Source organism: Schistocerca cancellata, chromosome 3 (genome assembly GCF_023864275.1).
Source record: "Schistocerca cancellata isolate TAMUIC-IGC-003103 chromosome 3, iqSchCanc2.1, whole genome shotgun sequence".
In the NCBI taxonomy this organism is placed as follows: Eukaryota; Metazoa; Arthropoda; class Insecta; order Orthoptera; family Acrididae; genus Schistocerca; species Schistocerca cancellata.
In genome coordinates this window covers 382,842,947-382,864,273 of record NC_064628.1, presented here as the reverse complement: position 1 = coordinate 382,864,273, position 21,327 = coordinate 382,842,947, and the positions used below count along the sequence as shown (strand labels likewise).

General features: G+C 42.1%; 1 protein-coding gene across 1 annotated transcript in view; it reads left to right on the top strand.

The window, feature by feature from the left end:
• LOC126176318 (aspartate aminotransferase, cytoplasmic-like) overlaps window positions 1-21,327 on the top strand; it is a 103,907-nt gene that overhangs the window by 42,242 nt on the left and 40,338 nt on the right. Inside the window, exon 2 of the mRNA XM_049923468.1 lies at window positions 5,487-5,668. Within this exon, the coding sequence (XP_049779425.1) occupies window positions 5,487-5,668 (182 nt within the window). The remainder of the gene's footprint in view (window positions 1-5,486; window positions 5,669-21,327) is intronic.

Genomic DNA, 21,327 nt, shown 5'->3' with positions numbered 1-21,327 from the left:
GAATTTGCTTAATTTTTTAGCTCTTCCAGGAGCTCCTCGACAGAATAGAAAGAGTGAGCCATGAGGAAACTCTTCAGTTTAGACTTAAAAGAGTTTGGGCTACTGCTAAGATTTTTGAGTTCTTGTAGTAGCTTATTGAAAATGGATGCAGCAGAATACTGCACTCCTTTCTGCACAAGAGTCAAGGAAGTGCATTCCACATGCAGATTGGATTTCTGCCTAGTATTGAGTGAAAGCTGCTAACTCTTGGGAATAGGCTAATATTGCTAACAACAAACGACATTAAAGAAAATGTATACTGTGAGGGCAATGTCAGAATTCCCAGACTATTGAATAGGGGTCGACAAGAGGTTCTCGAACTTACACCACATATAGCTCGAACAGCCCGTTTCTGAGCCAAAAATACCCTTTTTGAATTAGATGCATTACCCCAAAAAATAATACCATACGACATAAGCGTATGATAAAATGCTAAGTAGACTACTTTTCGTGTTGAAGTGTCACTTATTTCAGATACTGTTCTAATGGTAAATAAAGCAGCATTTAGTTTCTGAACAAGATCCTGGACATGGGCTTTCCACAACAGCTTACTATCTATCCAAACGCCTAGGAGCTTGAACTGTTCCGTCTCGCTTATAATATGCCCGTTCTGTCTGATCAAAATATCGGTTCTTGTTGAATTGTGAGTTAGAAACTGTAAAAACTGAGTCTTACTGTGATTTAGCATCAAATTATTTTCCACAAGCCACGAACTTATTTCATGAACTACATTATTTGTTACTGTTTCAATATTACACACAAGATCCTTCACTATCAAGCTGGTGTCATCAGCAAACAGAAATATTTTTGAATCACCTGTAATACTAGAAGGCATATCATTTATATAAATAAGAAACAGCAGTGGCCCCAGCACCGACCCTTGGGGAACGCCCCACTTAACAGTGCCCCATTGGGACTGAACACCACTACCACTCTCAATATTGCGGAGAATTACCTTCTGCTTTCTGTTCTTAAAGTAAGAGGCGAACCAATTGTAAGCTACTCCCCTTACTCCATAATGGTCCAACTTCTGCAGTAATATTTTGTGGTCAACACACTCAAAAGCCTTCGTTAAATCAAAGAAAACACCTTCACAGAGAAAAGAGAGTATAGCATTTTCAGTTGTTAAACCATTTCTAAAACGAAACTGAACATTTGACAGCAAATTATGTGAATTTAAATGCTCCAGTAACCTTGTATATACAACCTTCTCGATAACTTTAGCAAACACCGATGGCATAGAAATAGGTGTAAAATTGTCAACATTATCAATGTCTCCCTTTTTATAAAGTGGCTTCACTACCAAGTACTTTAATCGGCCAGGAAACCGACCACTCCTAAAGGAAAAGTTACAGATATGGCTAAGTACTGGGCTAACATACATAGAACAATACTTCAGTATTCTGCTAGATACCCCGTCATATCCATGAGAGTTCTTGGTCTTTAGTGATTTAATTATTAACTCAATCTCCTTCTTATCAGTATCATGGAGGAGCATTTCAGGCAACAGTCTCGGAACACTTTTTTCTAAGAGCGCTATATGATTCCCTGTTGGGACTAGGTTAGTTCACCTGCTATATTCAGAAAGTGATTATTAAATACTGTACATATATGCGACTTATCAGTAACACGGACATTCCCACTATGCACTGATTCTGTATCCTCGACCTGTCTCTGCAGACCAGCCCCTTTCTTTACGACTGACCATATGGTTTTAATTTTATCCTGAGACTTAGCTATTCTATCTGCATACCACATACTTTTTGCCTTCCTAATAACATTTTTAAGCACCTTACAATACTGTTTGTAATGGGCTGCTGCATTTTGTTTTTGACTGTTTCTAACGTTTTGATATAATTGCCACTTTGTTCTACAAGACATTCTTATCCCTCTAGTCAGCCACCCTGGCTGCCTGTTTGTGCTAGTACCCTGTTTTGAACGTTCTGACGGAAAGCAACTTTCAAAGAGCACGAGAAAAGTCTTGAGAAAAGCATTATATTTATTGTCCACTGTATCAGCGCTATAAACATCTTGCCACTCTTGTTCTTTGATAAGGTTTACAAAGGTCTCTACAGCAACTGGATCAGCTTTCCTAAACAGCTGATGACTATATTTAACACGTGTTGCAGCACAAAAATCTTTTAGAGTTAAAATTTAAATCATGATCTGAAAGGCCATTCACCTTTTTGCTAACAGAATGCCCTTCTAGTAATGAGGAATGAACAAAAATGTTGTCTATGGTTGTTCTACTGTTCCCTTGCACTCTCGTTGGAAAGAATACGGTTTGCATAAGATTATATGATTTAAGGAGGTCTACCAGCATCCTCTTCCTTGCACAATCACTTATACAATTAATATTGAAGTCACCACATATAACAAACGTTTTGTATTTCCTATAAAGTGAACCAAGAACCCCCTCTAGCTTTAGCAAAAATGTTGTGAAATCGGAGTCTGGGGATCTATAAATAACAACAGTTAGAAGTTTAGATCCGTTAAATTTAACCACACCTGCACAACATTCAAACACCTTTTCAGTGCAGTACTTTGAAATATCAATTGACTCAAACGGGATGCCGTTTTTCACATACATGGCTACTCCCCCCACACTGCAAAGAGCTCCTTGAAAAGCTGCCAGCCAACCTGTATCCTGGTAAAGGAAGCCTCTGAATTATCTCCTTATTTAAGAAGTGTTCAGATATACCAATAATTTCAGAGTCAACATCTATAAGCAGTTCACTAACTTTATCTCTAATACCTTGTATATTTTGATGAAATATACTAATTCCCTCATTACTCGGATACCTAAGCTTTGTCTAAAGTGGTTCCTTTGTTAGAGGGACTTCCCTTAAGCAGGAATACCTATCAGCTTTCGACATCGTTCCTCACAAGCGTCTTTTAACCAAATTGTGTGCCTATGGAATATCGCCTCAGTTGTGCGACTGGATTCGTGATTTCCTGTCAGAAATGTCACAGTTCGTAGTAATAGACGGAAAGTCATCGAGTAAAACAGAAGTAATATCCGGCGTTCCCCAAGGAAGTGTTATACGCCCACTATTGTTCCTGATCTACATTAACCACATAGGAGACAATCTGAGTAGCCGTCTCAGATTGTTTGCAGATGATGTTGTCATTTACCGTCTTGTAAAGTCAGCAGATGATCAAAACAACTTGCAAAATGATTTAAATAAGATATCTGTATGGCGAGAAAAGTGGCAATTGACCCTGAATAAGGAAAAGTGTGACGTTATTCGCATAAGTACTAAAAGAAATCAGCTACATTTCGACTATGTGATAAGTCACACAAATCTGAAGGCTGTAAATTCAACTAAATACTTAGGGATTACAATTACAAACAACCTAAATTGGAACGATCACATAGATAATACTGTGGGTAGAGCAAACCAAAGACTGCGATTCATTGGCAGAACACTTAGAAGGTGCAACAGGTCTACTAAAGAGACTGCTTACACCATGCTTGTCCGCCCTATTCTGGAGTATTGCTGTGCGTTGTGGGATCCGCATCAGGTGGGACTGACGGATGACATCGAAAAAGTACAAAGAAGGGCAGCTCGTTTTGTATTATTGCGAAATAGGGGAGATAGTGTCACAGACATGATACATGAATTGGAGTGGCAATCATTTAAACAAAGGCGTTTTTTGTTGAGACGGCATCTTCTCATGAAATTTCAATCACCAGATTTCTCTTCTGACTGAGAAAATATTCTGTTGGCACCCACATGCATAGGGAGAAATGATCATCACGATGAAATAAGAGAACTCAGGGCTTGCAGAGAAAAATTTAAGTGCTCGTTTTTCCCACGTGCCGTTCGAGAGTGGGATGATAGAGACAACTTGAAGGTGGTTCATTGAACCCTCTGCCAGGCGCTTTATTGTGAATAGCAGAGTAATCATGTAGACGTAGACGTGGAAGACTTTCCCTAGGCACACTCCTACCACCACCTATAGCAGTCCTGTAACTTTCAAAACATGTACTATCAAGGGAGAGCCACCTGTGAAATGACACATTGTACATCAGCTGTTATGTAAACACTGTTCGGCCTTTTACATCGGCATGATGACCACCAAAGCATCAATGAGGATGAATGGACATGGACAGAGGGTGTATATTGGCACCACGTAACATCCTGTTGTTGAGCATTGTCTTCAACATGACAATCGTGACTTTGGTGTCTGTTTCACCACATGTGCCATCTGGATTTCTCCGCCAGATCCCAATTTCTCAGAATTCCACAGTTTGGAACTAGCGTTCCAATATGTCCTTGATTCCCACCACCGACCTCGCCTTAATTTACGTTAGTTTCTTCCATCCCAGCATTTCTTCAGAGTAACTACTCTTACCTCCACTCCATTTTAGTTTTTTACATCTTTTGTTGTCTTACCCATCTATTTTTTGCCGTCCCCTCCCACCTGTCTTATGTACAATGCACTTAGCTTTTCATTCTTATTATTTCATGCATGATGTTTAAGCAGTAATCTCTGTCTTGCACATTACTCTGTCTTCCATCTTTAAGCTCTCAGGTTTTCCAATCTCATCTGATGCAGTCCCCAACAATAAGTCTTTCCCTCTTATCCTGTGCGGTACGTCTCTCCCGGGCCGCGGTTCTGGGTTACTTTCCCAAAATCTACTGCTTTTCCTAGACCTCTCCTGTCGTTTTCCTTCACCCAACTTCCTCCCCTTTCAACCCCTCTGCCTGAAGGAGGAGCTACTGGCTCAAAAGGCTGCCTAATTACGACCTCCTTTTACGTGTGTGTTCTGCCGGCACATGGTGAGTAGACTTTTTATCCATATAAATAAATGGTATCAACTGGAGCGAAATCAGTAAAATGCAATGATACAAAATAATACCAGAAAAAATCATTCAGAAATACTGAACTTGCAATGAAATGAAAATGACATAGCATTACTTGTTTAAAATTGGCCTGCAGACACAATTGGTATTTTTTTTCCCAAAAGGCGTGACATCACTTGATCCACAATGCCATAACAGAGGTATACCTAATTCTTCACCTCAGAATTATCGTGTTCTAAATGAAGCAGCATCTTCTTGCATTGTCTGCTCAAGTGGCACACTCATGATAGGTGACACATGATTGAGCCGCTTCCAGTGCATCAGCTCTTCCACTTATTTCAAAAGAAGAATTTTTGGTGACGTCCATTTTTTCCAATTTTGTCAGCCCATCTTCTTCAGCACGCAAATCAGTACTTTCTAAAAATTCCAAGCCTTACTAACAAGTACGATACACCAAATAGTAAATTGCACTAAGAAATAAAGCTACTATAAACATACTCATCCACATAGTACAACAGGTTTCGCTCTAATCAGATGCTCACAAGATTGATAATGCATGTTGAGTTTGTGGATCATGTCTGCAATATTTTCATTGACTCTCTGTTCCCAGAAAGTATTTGTGATTCTATTCCACAGCTTATCGCACCAATGAGGGACAGCCTTGGGTGATGCCCTGGGTGCAGCGAATTGAGCAGCTTATGGGTGAAGACAAGACAAGGAACCATGAGTACTTGACATTCCTGGGCTGTGACACTTTCAGCCAAGCAGCAACTGCCCTGTTGTTGGGACCTGAAAGTGATGTTGTGAGGCAGGGAAAGGTGAGTGTGAAACAGGTATTAGTCTTTTAACATCTGCAGCTATATACTGAAAATCATTGTGGAGTGGATGGCATCTTAAATTAGTGAGATTCAGAGGCAGAAACTCACTGCATATGGTCCTCACCTATAGCTACATTTTTTGAATGTAGTAATATAGACCCCTCTCTCTCCCTCTATTACACACACACACACACACACACACACACACACACACACACACACACACACACAGAGAGAGAGAGAGAGAGAGAGAGAGAGAGAGAGAGAGGAAAAGGAAAGTGCTGAAGCATTAACACATTGACCAAACACTATGAATCTGATAGTCAAGTATTTCCATGCCTTTATAATATGTTGATTAAAACTTTATCATTATATGAGCATATTTTCAGTAGGGGAAAGTTTTACAATTTGGGACACATTCCAGACCTGCAATAGAAATTTAGTATATCTTCTTATTCTGGTTCTAAATGGTCTCATCACTTTTGATGTGCTGCAGTCTTTTTCTGAAATTACAAAAATTACTCCAGAAAATTTAGGCTTTTCCAAATGTGAAAACATGTTACAGGATATACCATGATCATGTACCTAGCAACAATAACTCCATTGAAATTTAAAAGCCGTGCAGTTCAGAAAATCTTGTCAGTACCATACTTAATCACCTATCTGTTACATTATTACTCTAATATACAACGATAACCAGTAAAATAAATTAAGCAGAAGTATTATAAAAACCAGTTAAATACGTTTAGGAAACTACCACAAATTTCAATTTTCAAGGTAGGTAAAATTGCTAAGACTTCAAAGAAACTAATTTAACTTGAAAATTTGACATTCTCTAAAGTAAAAGACCTTTTTCTCTTACAAGATGCAAGATGGTGCAGGTGATCAGATAGTATGGCTTAACAGTCCACAGAATACATAACTACTTTTAAGAAAAGTGGAAGTTTACTTCCTTTAACAATCTGTAACTGAAGAATGACAATGTATTCCAAATAGCTTCAGTGTATTATACAGCACTAAGTGTATAGAACTTTAAATATTTGCAAATATTGCACAAAAAAAGACAATCTCATGACTCAGGTCTAGCAATAACAAAAACTGTAGAAAATGATGGAACCTGCTTATGATGGTCTCTAGTGCTTATTCTTTCATGTGATGCTAAAATCAGTCACCAGACTAAAGTACCCCCCCCCCCCACCCCTCCCCCAAAAAGAGAGAGAGAGAGAGAGAGAGTCTGTCTAATGTTAGAGAAACTTTCCAAGTGGAGACACCAAACTATAGCAGGCCCAGAGAACACACACTTGTCATTTAATGCATTCTTTCAGATTCTGAGAAAGGTGGAATCACTGGCATGAGGTACATGGGAACATAATACCAATAGAGAGCAAAAACAGTTGGCTCCAGTGCAATGTGTTGGAATGTTGCTTCCATTCCCTTTATTTGAACAAAAGAATTAGTTACAAATTTGGTATAGATTGAGGGCTGGTCGCACAACACAAACATTTGATTGGCTGCAGTTACACAAATAATGGACACTGTTAAATACTATAATTCTGCTAATGAAGCCCAAATCTCTTGTACTGTTACGACAAGTCCAGCCAGAGTAAAAAAAAATATTATAAAACCACAGAATAGGTCATAAATAAGAGTGTAGCCATTGAGCCAGTGCGTACATTGTATGCATGTGAACTGAATACAACACTGGCCTCTTGTCACTGTGCAAGCAGCTTTATTCCACTCTGGGGACCATGGGATCATGCTGTGTGGTGTGGTGAAGGGAGTTGTATTTTGGCTTGCTGTTGTGTGCTCATTGCCTGCTGTGTGTATGTTGTACTGTCAGATGTGGGAGTGGCTAAATAGCTTACCTCTCTGGGTCACTGGGAGCATTTCAGTTTCTGCACAACAGTTGGTGATGAGGTGGACTCAGGACAGCAGTGTGACAAGGAGGGTACTTGCAGGTCCTTTCAGAAAGACTGCACCACAAGGAGATCATAAGACTGTTTCATTTGCTCTGTGAATACACAAATGGCAACAACTGACATCCTAACAGAGGTTACAGGCAGAGTGTCACCAGGAACCACTGGGAACAGTGTACTGCAAGATGGATTGCAATCTGGAGTTCCTGTGCATTGTTTATACTGCCTCCATGCTAGAGATAACATAGAATTGCAGAATGAGATTTTCACTCTGCAGCGGAGTGTGCGCTGATATGAAACTTCCTGGCAGATTAAAACTATGTGCCCAACCGTGACTCGAACTCAGGACCTTTGCATTTTGCGGGCAAGTGCTCTACCATCTGAGCTACCGAAGCACGACTCACGCCCAGAGAGCTTCTGTAAAGTTTGGAAGGTAGGAGACGAGATACTGGCAGAAGTAAAGCTGTGAGGACCGGGCGTGAGTCGTGCTTCGGTAGCTCAGATGATAGAGCACTTGCCCACGAAAGGCAAAGATCCCGAGTTCGAGTTTCGGTTGGGCACACAGTTTTAATCTGCCAGGAAGTTTTAACATAGAATTGCATTGTGTAGAACCAGAGTGAGGTGGGTCATTGAGTGTCACTCTGTGGTGCCCAGAAATGAGTCTCACTTCTGCTGATGGAGGTCAGATCAGCACCAACCTGTCCACAGACGGCCTTGTTTAAGGTCACAGGAACCAGCAGTTCTCAAGACCCATATCACTCCAACACCTGGAACCATGGTGTAGAGAGCTATTGGATATGACAAAAGGACTGATTTAGTAATTACTGAAGGTAGGTGGAATGCTCACAGTGAATGGTAAGAATAGTCCTGTAGTAACACCCTTCATGACCAGTGCATCGAATGGCATATTTCAGCTGGATAATGCAAGACCCCACACTGCAGTTCACAGCACAATGTCTTGAGGAAAGTAGAGGTTCTTGACTGGCCTGCCCAATCCCCTGAGTTGGTTTGTCACCCATAAGCATGTCTAGGATGTGATGGGAGGGTGTATACTTTCGTAACAACTTCCAACCAGCAATATTCATAAACACGTACAGCATCTTTTTCAGGGATGACAAATAATTCTTCAAGTTAGATTCTAAAGATGTTTACATCCATGCCACAAAGAATACAATGGAGTATAAAGCTCTTGGGGGTCACACCTCCTACTGATGTTGGTAGTGGACACGAGTTCTGGGTGAAATGAAAGTTTAATCATTTAACACCTGTTAAGTGATAAACATCTACACAAAGTTCCGTAAATATCAGACTGATGCTCCATAGTGCATACTTTCCATACCTGTCAGTGTATTAAGGGAACACTGAACACTGCAGATTAGATCAAGGACACTATATATCAAATTCTGTTACTATTCTGACACCTTCAGAGGGTTTATTTATGTATTCACTTCTTCTTCATAATTACAGCCTTTCATCTGAATAAAAAATAGATGATATGCTCCACATATTTATGTATAATAAATTATTTTTGCTGGGTACTATGTAGTAATGCTAAAAAAAAGACAAGTTAAAGAAAAATAATTCCTACCAGTACAAACCTGTTATTGACATCTTAACCAGCCAGCCAACTTCTAATACTACTATTCGTATGACTGGCAACATAACTATTATCATTACTTTCCTCTAATTCATTCATTCACTAGGGTTGTCTTTTCTTTATAGAACTCACACATCTAAACTACTGAAAGTTATTTTCTGCATCTTATTCCAACTTGAAACTACCACAATCAATAATGAATATCAGGGATTTTATGTTTGTATTGACGAAAGTTCATTAATGTAGAACAGTAAAAGCTCTGGAGGAGTGGATACAGACACAAACAATGATAAGCCTAGATCAGCAACATGGCACAGGGTACAGAGAAATATTGTGCAGAAATAATCCAAACAAGCCCAGGCCATAGCACCAGTTTCTGTTGCAGGGTTAGAATTAAAGAACGCAAGAAAAACAAAGGAAACTGCCTTAACCAAAGAACAGCTCAAGAGAGAGCAAGCCTGTAGCAAGGATCTGATACCTGGTGCATTGGGCAGATACAGTTGGCACTTATAGTTAACAAAGCATTGGCTCTCAGTTCCAGAGCTGACCCCCATGTGTGCAATCAACAGCCAGAGGTGTTGGACATGAGACTGCTGCTTATAGCAGAACCTGAATTCTTACACTAGCACCACACTCAGTGCAACAAGAACTGTTGCAAAATTTCTCTCTCTTTTAATCAGCATGTAGGAAAGGAATGGGATTGGATGACATCTGGATTGACAACAAGGAGCAGAAGCAACTGTGACCCCATCTACCAAGTTGTGGTGCATGTCGTTGAGGATCCTTTGCAACAAATATGAAGAGAAATGGATGGGATGGAACCTGGATTATCAACAAGGTAGGGGGACAACTGTGGTCCCTAACCACCAAAGACTCTTTCATCGAAGATGCCATCAAATATATTGTTGCATGTGCTTGAGGGCCATTGAATTTCTTTAAATCTACCAGAGACAATGGGCAATCAGCAACATGTATTGACAATGTTCTAACTAATTATGTATATGAAGATGTACATAAATTTTGTCTAGATCTTGGTATTTCAGATCATTGTGCATTGTTCATTGAGCTGCCATAGACAGACAGGAACATTTCACGTATGAAAATCCAGATGAGCAGGAACTTTAGCAAAGAAAACTTGCTAACATTTAGTGAGAAACTAAAAGAGAAAACATGGCCTTTTGATCATTGTAACTCAAGTGACGAAAACTTTGAGAAATGCCTAAATAGTTTTCTTGCTGTCTTTAATGAAACATTTCCACCTAGACTCTACAGCAACAAAATAACAGATAAGTAAAGTGGATTACCAGGGCATAAAAATTTCCAGTGCAAGGAAAAGCCAACTGCACAGAGAACTAAAATAAAATAAAGATATGGATTTCATTAAATATGTTACACTCTATAAATCCATATTTAAAAGATTTGCAGGGCAGCAAAATAACTGGCAAATAACAGGCTAATTTTAAATCATAAAAATAAGACAGTGGCTGTGTAGTCAGTCATTAAATCTGAGTTAGGTGTTAAAGCCTGCAACCAAGAAATTTCAAAAATTGACATTGAAGGAAATGCCATTATAAATCCAACTCAAACACCAGAGTACATTAATGAATTCTTTATAAATGTAGCAAAGTCTGATGTAGATGTAACAGATTATCACAACAAAGTAAATCCCTTTGGCCTAAGTGAAAACTCTGAAAACTTTACAAAATTCTTAAAACTTTCTGTGGAGGATGTAGAAAATGCTATTCTACCATTAAGAAATAAAAAATCTGCAGATTTGGATGGAATACTGACAAAAGTCTAAGAATTGCAAACCTACCAGCTCAAATAATAAATCAATGTTTTGAAGAGGGCTGTTTCCCAGAGGTACTGAAATATGCTGAAGTTAAACCACTCTTCAAGAAGGGATCAAGAGAAATCGTAGGAGATTATCTTCCTATCTTGACTCTCCCAGTCCTATCTGAAAAACTTGCTGTTGCACAAACCCAAAACTTCATTGCAAAATATTGTGTTATTCTAAAAAATCAGTTTGGTTCTCAGCAGGGGGAAAACACCATAGATGCAGAAAACAGTTTCATAGAGAAAATAAGTACATCATTAGACAAGAGAAATAAGGTGGCAGGAATTTTCTGTGACCTCACAAAGGTGTTTGATTCTGTAAACCATATGAGGGAATAGGATATAGTTGTAGGTAAACAACTAGAGTTCACTCAGATAGAGATTTATTAGCACTTCGCTTCTACACAGATACAAGTCCGGAGGTTAACTGCCGTTAGCGGCCAACATCCTCCAAAAGCCCTCTCCACAAAGATAGCACATTTATACACTGAACAAATATTGATATTTATGGCACTCTACACCACATAGCCCCCCCCCCCTCCCTGCGCAGTATGGAGTACGTCCCTGTGAATGGGTGGGGGGGTAGAGAAGTTAGGAAGGTAACGTACAGTTCTTCCACGTCAGGCGGTACAGTTCTTCCGTGTCAGACGGAAGCGGTCGACTGGTAGGAGACTGGGGGGGTGAAACCCGGTATGTCGACGGCGAAGTCAGCAAGCGACACCGGTGGCTGAAGATGATGTCCCGTCCTGAAGTGGGGGTGTAGCACTTCGTCAGCAGGCAGGCGGAGAATCATCTTGCCAGAAGGCCTAACAAAGGCACGTAAATTGCCACAACATTGTCACACGTGAGTACCACACACACCGTATCGCCATCTACGACAACAGATAATTTATGTATGTCATCAGGGTGTACGTGTGTTGTGAATTCTTGGGTGGCACCTGTACGAGCAATGGTAGGGAGGCAGGGAGGTGTGGGAAAGCCATGGCAGGGGCAAGCATCTGCGAAGAATGGGGTGGCAGGTGCACTGGACTGCGCAGGTGACAACCTCGGGCGATCAGCTGATGGACGAGGGAGCATGACCAAAGGCAATGAGGAGCCAGTGTGGATTGAACGGCGTGACAAAGAGCTGTCACATGAAAATGGTAACACAATGGTAGAATCCGAGTGGTTGGCAGTTCGACTGTGAGAGCTGTGAGGAGTGAAACCTCGAAAAGATTGGCCACTCGAATTAGGTGAATGCGGAGAAGAAGCAGTGCTCGGCCGAGAAGCATGCTGTGGAGAATCATTACCCGAATGAATGGTATGAGAAGATGGATGGCCGCTCGAAGCAGAAGTGGGAGAAATAGGGGCACAATCAGGGAGGTTCACCTGAGGCTCAATGAAAGCTGGTTTCACTTGGTTGAGTGAGACCGTGGTTACAGAGTCTTTTATGAGGAGATCCATGTTATTCTCGGAGCGTTTGATGACCTTGTAAGGACCTGTGTAGGGCGACTGAAGCGGGGCTTTGATTGAGTCATCTCTGAGAAACACGTACTCACAAGAGTCTAGCGTGTGCAGTACATACACGCACGGAGGTGTATGAGTAGCCGGAGGTGGCGGCTGAATTTTGCTGCAGTGCAAGCGCACTCGCTCAAGAAGTGAAGGGAGTTCAGAGAGCCGTGGAAATGGGGTGGGAGTGTCTAATTCTCCAGACAAAACCAGAGGTTGGCCATACACATACTCGGCTACGGAACCCTTGAGGTCTTCCTTGAAAGTTGCACGAAGGCCAAGAAGCACAAAGGGCAGTGCTTCTGTCGATAGTGAGTCATGGCAACGCAAGGCAGACTTTAAGGTGTGATGCCATCGCTCGACAAGCCCATGTGGAAGTATGAATTTTGACAGTACCAAACATTTTACATAAGTCGGAGAAAACTGAAGACTCGAATTGTTGTCCCTGGTCAGTGGTGAGGTAAACAGGTGAGCCAAATCTAGAGATCCACGAATCTAAGAATGCTCGACTTACTGTCTCAGAGGTAATGTTCAGAATAGGCACAGCCTCAGCCCACCAAGTCATCCTGTCAATACCGTAAACAAGTAACGGAAACCCTCGGAGGGGAGCAAAGGGCCTACGAGGTCCACATGAACATGGTGAAACCGGCCTGGCGGTTGGGCAAAACAGCCAAGGGGTGGGGAAGTGTGCCTGGAAACTTTGTTCTGTTGACACAACACGCATGCCCTGGCCCAAGACTGACAGTCGCGGCGCATGTCTCTCCAGACAAACCGTTCAGATACCAGACGGGTGGAAGCTTTGACACCGGGGTGTGCTAATGTGTGTAATTTGCCAAAGACCTGGCGTTGAAGGGGCTTAGGAATGAATGGCCGCAACGTACCAGTCGATTCATCACACCACACTAAGTCAGATATGTCAGGGAAAGTAGAGCGTACCGGTTGGAGAGAGGAGCTGTGGTCCGAAATTAACCGATTGCAACCGAGGTAGGTCCGTTCAGTCAATTAAGGTTGTGACAGCACCAACGCACGAGAGAAAATCAGAAACCACATTGTCCACTCCTCGGATGTAGCGAATGTCATTTGTAAATTGCAAGATGTAATCGATGTGATGAAAGCGTCGTGGGGGCGAATCGGCCGCAGGATTTTTTATGGGAGGAGCCAACGGCTTGTGATCAGTGAGCACATAGAAATCTCGTCCCTCAATGTCAGTTCTGAAGTGTCTTATGGCCTCGTAAACTGCAAGTAATTCTCTGTCGAATGCTGAGTATTTCTTCTGCGCATTGTTTAGCGTTTTTGAGAAAAACTGCAGGGGGCTCGTAACATCATTGTCCGTCTGACTCAGTACTGCGCCGACAGCATTGTCACTAGCATCAGTAGTGATAAACATTGTGGCGTCCGCACGTGGGTGAGCAATAGTGGCAGCAAAGGCCAACAGCTGTTTGAGTTCGTTAAATGCCTTGTCCATGTCTGGTGTCCATGGGACCTGGCGGGTGCCAGAAGTTTGTGGGCCAGCGAGAGCATCTGTGAGAGGAGCCTGCACCGCAGAAGCGGCTGGCAAATGTTTACGGTAATAATTAACTGTTCCGATGAACCTGTGTAATTCCCTATAGGTTTGGGGGCGTGGCATCTCGAGAACAGGCTTGATCTTGTCCTGTGGTGGTGTCAGACCATCCGACAACACAACATAACTTAGGAATCTGACGGATGACTGGTGCAATTGAGTCTTTTTATTGTTCAGTTCCATACCAGCGGCTGCTAAAATATCTGTTCTGACTTGAACACGCTCCTCACTCTGTTCCAAAGTAGAAGCAAAAACCAATATGTCGTCCATGTATACGAAACAAAAGTCTAGATGGGATAAAGTTTGATTGATGAAACGCTGCCCCATTTGGGGGGCGTTTTTCAACCCAAACGGCATAAATTTGTATTGAAACAGCCCGAAGGGAGTGGTTATGGCAGTCTTTTCAGTATCCTCCAGAGCCATAGGAATCCGATGAAATGCGTACTTACAGTCCAAAACAGAGAAGTACTTTGCACCTGCGAGCGCTTGATTGAAGTCCGCAATGTGTGGGACCGGGTGGGCGAGGTTGGTACACTAGTTCTTGGTAGCGGGCCGTGCCGCCACGAGCGCTGTAGGCATGAGTGGGCGCGGCCGAACAGCAGATGGCCGTAGTTCATTGCCACGAGCTTGGGAAGTTAACTGTCCATTCGGAACGCAGGGAACTTGAGCACTCGGGCATACACTGTCATTACAAGAGGGGGTGCTGACACAGTTTACAGAGTTCACAAGATTGTCGTTACCATGCACGGGCATGGGAACACCAGATTGGCACGGACTGACCTTGTCTGTAGCCGACGAGTTGTCTACTTGTAGTTACACGAGGCGTTGTTGTGTGGAGGCCAACTCGTGGTGTATGTTGCGGAGATGCAGCAGCATTTCCATACGTTCCATCCGCAACTTCGAAGACTTGGCGCACTCCACTAGCCACTTGTTTGTCCAAGATTGCAGCTCCAAGGATAAGTTTAAACACTTCTTAGCACATCACACATGTTTGGTGTTAGCCGAACTGTCACTCGGCAGAGCTAAAGGAGTATGTTTGTTTAGTGGGGGGTAAAACACAGTGTTTTGCACAAAATCTAGTGACAACTGATAGTGCTTGAGGAAATCAATTCCGAGAATGGGTTCTTCAATTGTTGACACTAAAAACGTCCACTCCAGCTTGCACTCGGGCGAAAGTTTCACTGTATACAGAATAGAAACCGAACACTGTAGGGTAGACAAGTTCACTGCACGAGGTACTGTTTTGTGTGATTGCACTTTATTGGTTGCTAGGCAAACCGGCAGAAAAGAGACGTCTGCGCCAGTGTCTACCAGAAAATGTACACCTGATTGTAAATCACGAACATAGACTCGACCACACTTACTGTTGTTGTCCTAAACGGAATGCAACGTTGGATGGTGCCCGTTGTTCACATCGCAGGAGGTGGCACCGCAGCCCTACCTGTGGTTGGAGTTTGGGTAAGAACACGGTGACTGGCATTTGCTAGCTTGCTCCCCGAATCTTGCGTGGAAGAAACAGTAAGGTTGGGCGGGCCTGTGCTCCTGTGGGTAGTTGCAAGGTGACAGAGTATGTGACCCAGAGTCTTCCACAGAGGCTGATGCACTGTCGTTGCGGGGAGTTGAAGGTGCAGGCAGGGCGGCTAGTTTAACAAACTTGTTATTAGTAGCGCCAGACAAGGGCGTGGTGTCAGAAAGCTTCTTAGTGCAGTCACGTCCAGAATGCAGTGCACAGAGCTCACATTGCCTGGCGGAGTATGCTCTGTCGGTGGCGCGTAAACGTTCATTTACTGGCCTATCTTCATACGCAGAGATTGCAGTCTGGACAGGCAAAGGCAGCTTTTCTGTCTGTGAGCGTGTCATCAGGCATAACTTGCTCATCGATGAGAAGACGGATGCACCGCCACAGCTGGGACAGAGACCTATCGCTGAGACGCTCTTCGTATATGAGCTGTCGCACATTTTCTCTCCTGGTTTTCGAGACGCGCTCCAGTATCGTCTGTTTCACCACAGCATACTTCCCTGCTAGGGGGAGTGCTTTGACCAGATCATAAATTAAATCGACGCGGTTGTGAAGATGGTTCATGAGGCAGGCAAAGCGTGCGTTGTTGTCCAAAGCACAGACATTGAATGTTTGCTCAACCAGGTTAAACCAGAACTCCGGGTAAGTGGGTTTGAAGTCTGGTAGTTTCGGCAGATTCGGCTTTGCAGTCACTGCGGAGGTGCGCCTATTTCTTCGGACGAAAGTAGAGCATGCAGAAGATAGTGAGTCCGAATTATTGGCGTCCCATAATGCGGGTATCGCGAAATTCACTTGACGCCGGGGGAGGGGGGGGGCGGCTGAGAAGTGACGGATGCTCGAACAGTATGAGGCTACTGCATACTGTCACTAGAAAATTTTATTTGGTTGACAGGATACAGTAGTCGACCTTGCAATTGATAGGTTTGGGGTTCTTTTATTTACAAACTTCATTTCTATTGTCTCATTTTCATGGCACTGAATTCTTTGGTATTACTGAGTGTGTGTCAGTTTTTGGTATACTTATGCTAATATTTACAAACCTTAATCCTAATATACAAAGTTTTGGTTAATACTGAGAAAGCGACATCATGTGGTAAAGTTTGTACAATAAAATATACAATGAATACAACGTTATTTACAAATGTTTCCTTCCTCATCAGAGGTGAAAATTAAGTCCTTGTATTGCTTTCTGTATTTATTCTGGGGCGACGAGCTTTGTTCGCTAGCCCGTGTTGAATATGGGCGGGTGATACGCGCGCCTGATTGTTTGGTCGTCCGTTAGCTGGCGACGTTGGTTGAATGCGCGCGCCAGTGCACTGAATATACACCGACGTGCGGGTACCGTCAAGACTTTCGAACCTCAGTATGCGTGTGCTTTTTGTAGTTCCTCCCAGTACTTAGACTGGATACGACGAGGTACATTGGAATATGTGCCCCGAAGAACACACCACACTATGTGCGAGGCGGAGGACGATCCCGTCGATGCCGCTCCAGGTAAGAAGCGTACCATGTCAAACTTGTTTGGCATTATCCTTTCCTATTGGGACGCCATGGGTCGTTTGACGATACTAGCTTCAATTTTTCGATGTCACTTGTTTAGGCTCGCTGACACTTGCAACGTAGCACTACTTTGCACAATTTTAATTTCTACACACGCCACTTTAACCGCGAGTATTGCGATCGAAACTTCCTTTTTCACTACACTTTTTTCTTCGCATTAACCCCTTTTACCTATTGTACCGAGATTCATTCCCCTCAATACTTCTGGTCAATGTACATAAATATTCACAAATTTGTAAGTCACTGGACTTGGCATGAAATACAAAGTACATCACATACAATGGAATAACATAAAACACATACAATATATTGGTTACATTAATTACAGGAAAAAACTATCGACGAAAACTGAAAAAATTTTTGACCACTCATAGTGGCTTCTTCGTCTTGGATTTTACTGACAGACACACCTTTTTCCATTAATCTGTTAGAAGGAACAATTCCTTTGTTTTCCTTCTTGAACTCGAGTGTAAGTTAAGGTTTACCTTCGTTACGTATTCTTCATACGTAACGACATGCATCAGCATGCAGAGCATACACCTGTAGCCGCTCCACTGCAGCTTGGGAAGGGAATTTTCTACCTTCTACTTAGGGTAATGACAACGACTACGTGTATGCTACGGTTTTTACCAATAAAATCTGAAAATGCACGAAATAATCATTTATATGCAGCGTAACCCTAATATGCACAGTGTTTTGTGCTTGAGCACGTTCTGGTGTGCTTGTAAATCATTACCTCTAATAAAATTTCCTACATTAACATAGACATATAAACATACAATCTTGAAGTTCAGGGTGTAGCTACTATTAATATGTACAGTGTTTCATAATAGCGGCACGCCCCTGTGTGCGTGTATCATCTTCAATTAAAGTGCGCTTATAGGCGTCTTGTGTTATCATGGGAGGAAAAATACAGACATTTTAATGCATCGGTTGTCATGAAAATCTATGTACACGAATAATCCGACTTTCATAGCTTCAGTGCAGCATGAAATTCTGTATGACGTTTTTTTTTTCATAGTTTATTTTATAGACGATTCCTTTGCTTACAGGTCGTCGATCACACTACTTACCTGTTTCTCGTATAGCGGCGATATCATTTTCATTCTTTGTGACTGTAAATCGTGATATGTATGAAAGATATAATTTTGACATGATTTATCATTTCATGTTTCAAGTGTGTAAAGTAATTCATATCTTCCTTCTGCATACATGAGTGAAGAATCGCTAATGTTGCACTGGGTATCAGGTATTTCGTATTTTCTCGTAAACTCGTAGAGTCTTACGGTTTGAATTAAGTTGTTTCTTGACGTTAGATATACCTGTTTATACGAGGTTGTCTTAGAGTTTAATTTTCCTTATACACTTCTACGTTGTTTAAGTTCCGTATATGTACAGAGCTTCTTTCGCCTTTCACACATTCATACATACGTTTATACACACAAAAAATATCTACCACTATAATATACACATTGCTGGTGGGGCCCTTTTTCGGTACCCTGCACCATTCCCTCAATATTCCAAAATAATTCAGGGTGTGCTGAGCATCGTCCCTTATACTAATAATACTTACAACTAAATATTTCTTCTTACATACATAACTGCCTTGCGGTCCATTAATGCGCAATCATTCCATATTTTCCTCCTTTACACTTTAGCCTTCGTACATGTACCCTCGTGTATAGCTTATATATTCTACAAAGTTGTTTGCTGAGTGCTTTAGGTGTTTCCTAACGTTAATGTCTCTCTCTCTCTCTCTCCCCCCCCCCCCCCCCCCTCTCTCTCTCTATAAACCCTAGGTATTTGTTTTGAGGGCGATTCAGTTCGTTACTCACGTTGCACCGATCTGTTTATTATTTTCCTATTTTAAAGCTTGTGTCATTCTCTTCCTTAGTCGCAAAAATTAACGCGTTTGCCTTGTTGTTCATTCTGAAAATCGCTCGCTACTGTGTAATGTAGATGTATGCGTTATCTCTTTTCTTTCCGCTTTGCTGCTTTTTCCCTATATGTAATTGTGTGTTGTTCTCGTGTACATAGCCTTTCTTCTGGTTATATATCTGCATTATTTATTTTTTTCTATTGAGCTATTTTCTTTGTCCTTCCGTACAAGCTAAGATTTTACTCAATATAATATAATATTACAATACCGTCCATGACCAGTATGTACTTGTATGTTCACTTTTATTACGTAATACCAGCTTATAATTAAATTTTCTAAACTACTATTTACAAGACTTGTGTACCCTTTTCTTTCTTGTTTCTGAATGACTTTCGTCTCTGTGTCTCATAGTAAGCATGGTCTCAAAACTTTTAAACGTTCCGCGCATGCGCGCTTACGTACCACGACTGGACTGTAGGCGCTGGGAAAACTGCATTGTTGGTGAACATTATTCGTGATAGCCGCCATCGTGTAATACGAGTCACGTGTCGCCTGGGCTCTACCGCGCATGCGCCTTCGCTCTTTGTATACACTCAGCTGATCGGACAGGGAAGGGGGAAGATTTCTCCCCGGCTCGCTGCCTACAGCGCGGCCAGTGACCTCGTCTTGCCATGCAGCTATCGCGTGCTCATCAGCTGAGCGTTGGATTGCAACTTCGACGCGTGGCTTGTTGCTCGTCTCAAGCGAACAAACTCTGGCCTTCGCGTTAATTTGTCTTTGTTCCTCTCTCTTAAATAACTGAGTTACACTACAAAAGTACCGTGTGGTTTATTTTATAGACTCACAGTAACACGTTTCATTAGGTGTGGTTAACTATGCATTTTAAAGCTGGCATATGCCCCCAGTTGGTTACTAGTTTCGATGTTTACTTTATGCTGCCGGAAAACTTCCACACCTAAAATACAATTGACGATTAACTTGTCAACGATTAAGAATGTACAGTTTATCGTGACATCGCTAATGGTAACAGGTATTTGCGTCTGCCACTTAATACTTTTTGACTTGTTACCTACAGCTGTCAAGATTTTACAATTTTCCGTTGGCAACACTGGTACTTTTAATGCTTTCGAAACTTCTTTAAATAAACTGTTAGAAATAATATTCGTAGATGCGCCTGTATCTAAAATTACGTTGGTAATTATAGTCCCTATCTTTGCTGTTATTACAGCCTGCACGAGGTCACTTACCTTGTCCGGTGCTTTCATCATCTTCTACGGTCGCATCCTGACCATATCTTAAAAATAATTGTATAAGATGTAATGTGTGCTTGTTTGTGCCCCCTGTTGTCAAATCGGTCGGCCGGTGGGGGCTCATTACGACCGATTGTTGTTTACCGGTGGAGACAAAGGCGTTGCTTCAGTACTGTCCGTTACCTCTACAAAGTGTACTGAGTGGTTATTCTGTCGCCAATTATTTTCCGGACCGCTGCGTGCAACATTTTCTTGCGACCGGCCGTCGCTATTCCTCCTTGGTCTGTCATTCCTATTACTGTAACTATTGTAATTTTCATTTGTGTGCCGCCTTTCATCACGCGGGCCTGACCAATCATTCACGTGATTTATATCATTTCCATACCGGCGTGGACCGTAATCTGTACTATACCTTCGGTCTTCACGTCTCTGTGGCGCCGAATTCCTCCGATTTCCGTAATTCCAGGTTCCATTACTTGGCCTTGTCGCATACGAATGCCAACTGTGTGGGTTTTGTCCACTGCCATTAAAATGATATCCGTTACCGTTGTTTTGATTGGTTCCGGAATATTCATTCCGATTACTTGTGCTCGGCTCTTCGTATATTAGATCAATTGAGTCAAGCATGGAAAGAAAGTATTCAAGGTCGTTTTCCGGTATGGTTACCAATTTTTCGCGTAAGTTCGCGGCTAGTCTGTTTTTCAGAATTTTGAGAACATCTACGTGCGGTATTGGATTGTTCCAATAGCGCGTCTTATTCAAGTACTTTTCGAAATACTTTCTCAACCCGCCGTTTTTGAGGTTGAACGGTTGTGGGTTGAATACCTCACGTCGCAGTCTTTCTTGGACCCCAGCAGACCAATATTTCTCCAAGAAAGCTCGTTCAAATTGTTCGTAAGTGACGCACTGTTCAGCCATGTCTGTGGCCCACAAAAGTGCGTCGCCTTGTGTGAAGCCTACTACATATCTAATTTTCTGTGCCTCAGCCCAGTTTCTTGGTAAGACATTTTTAAATGCTCTTACGAATACGACTGGATGAGTTTTTCTGGATTC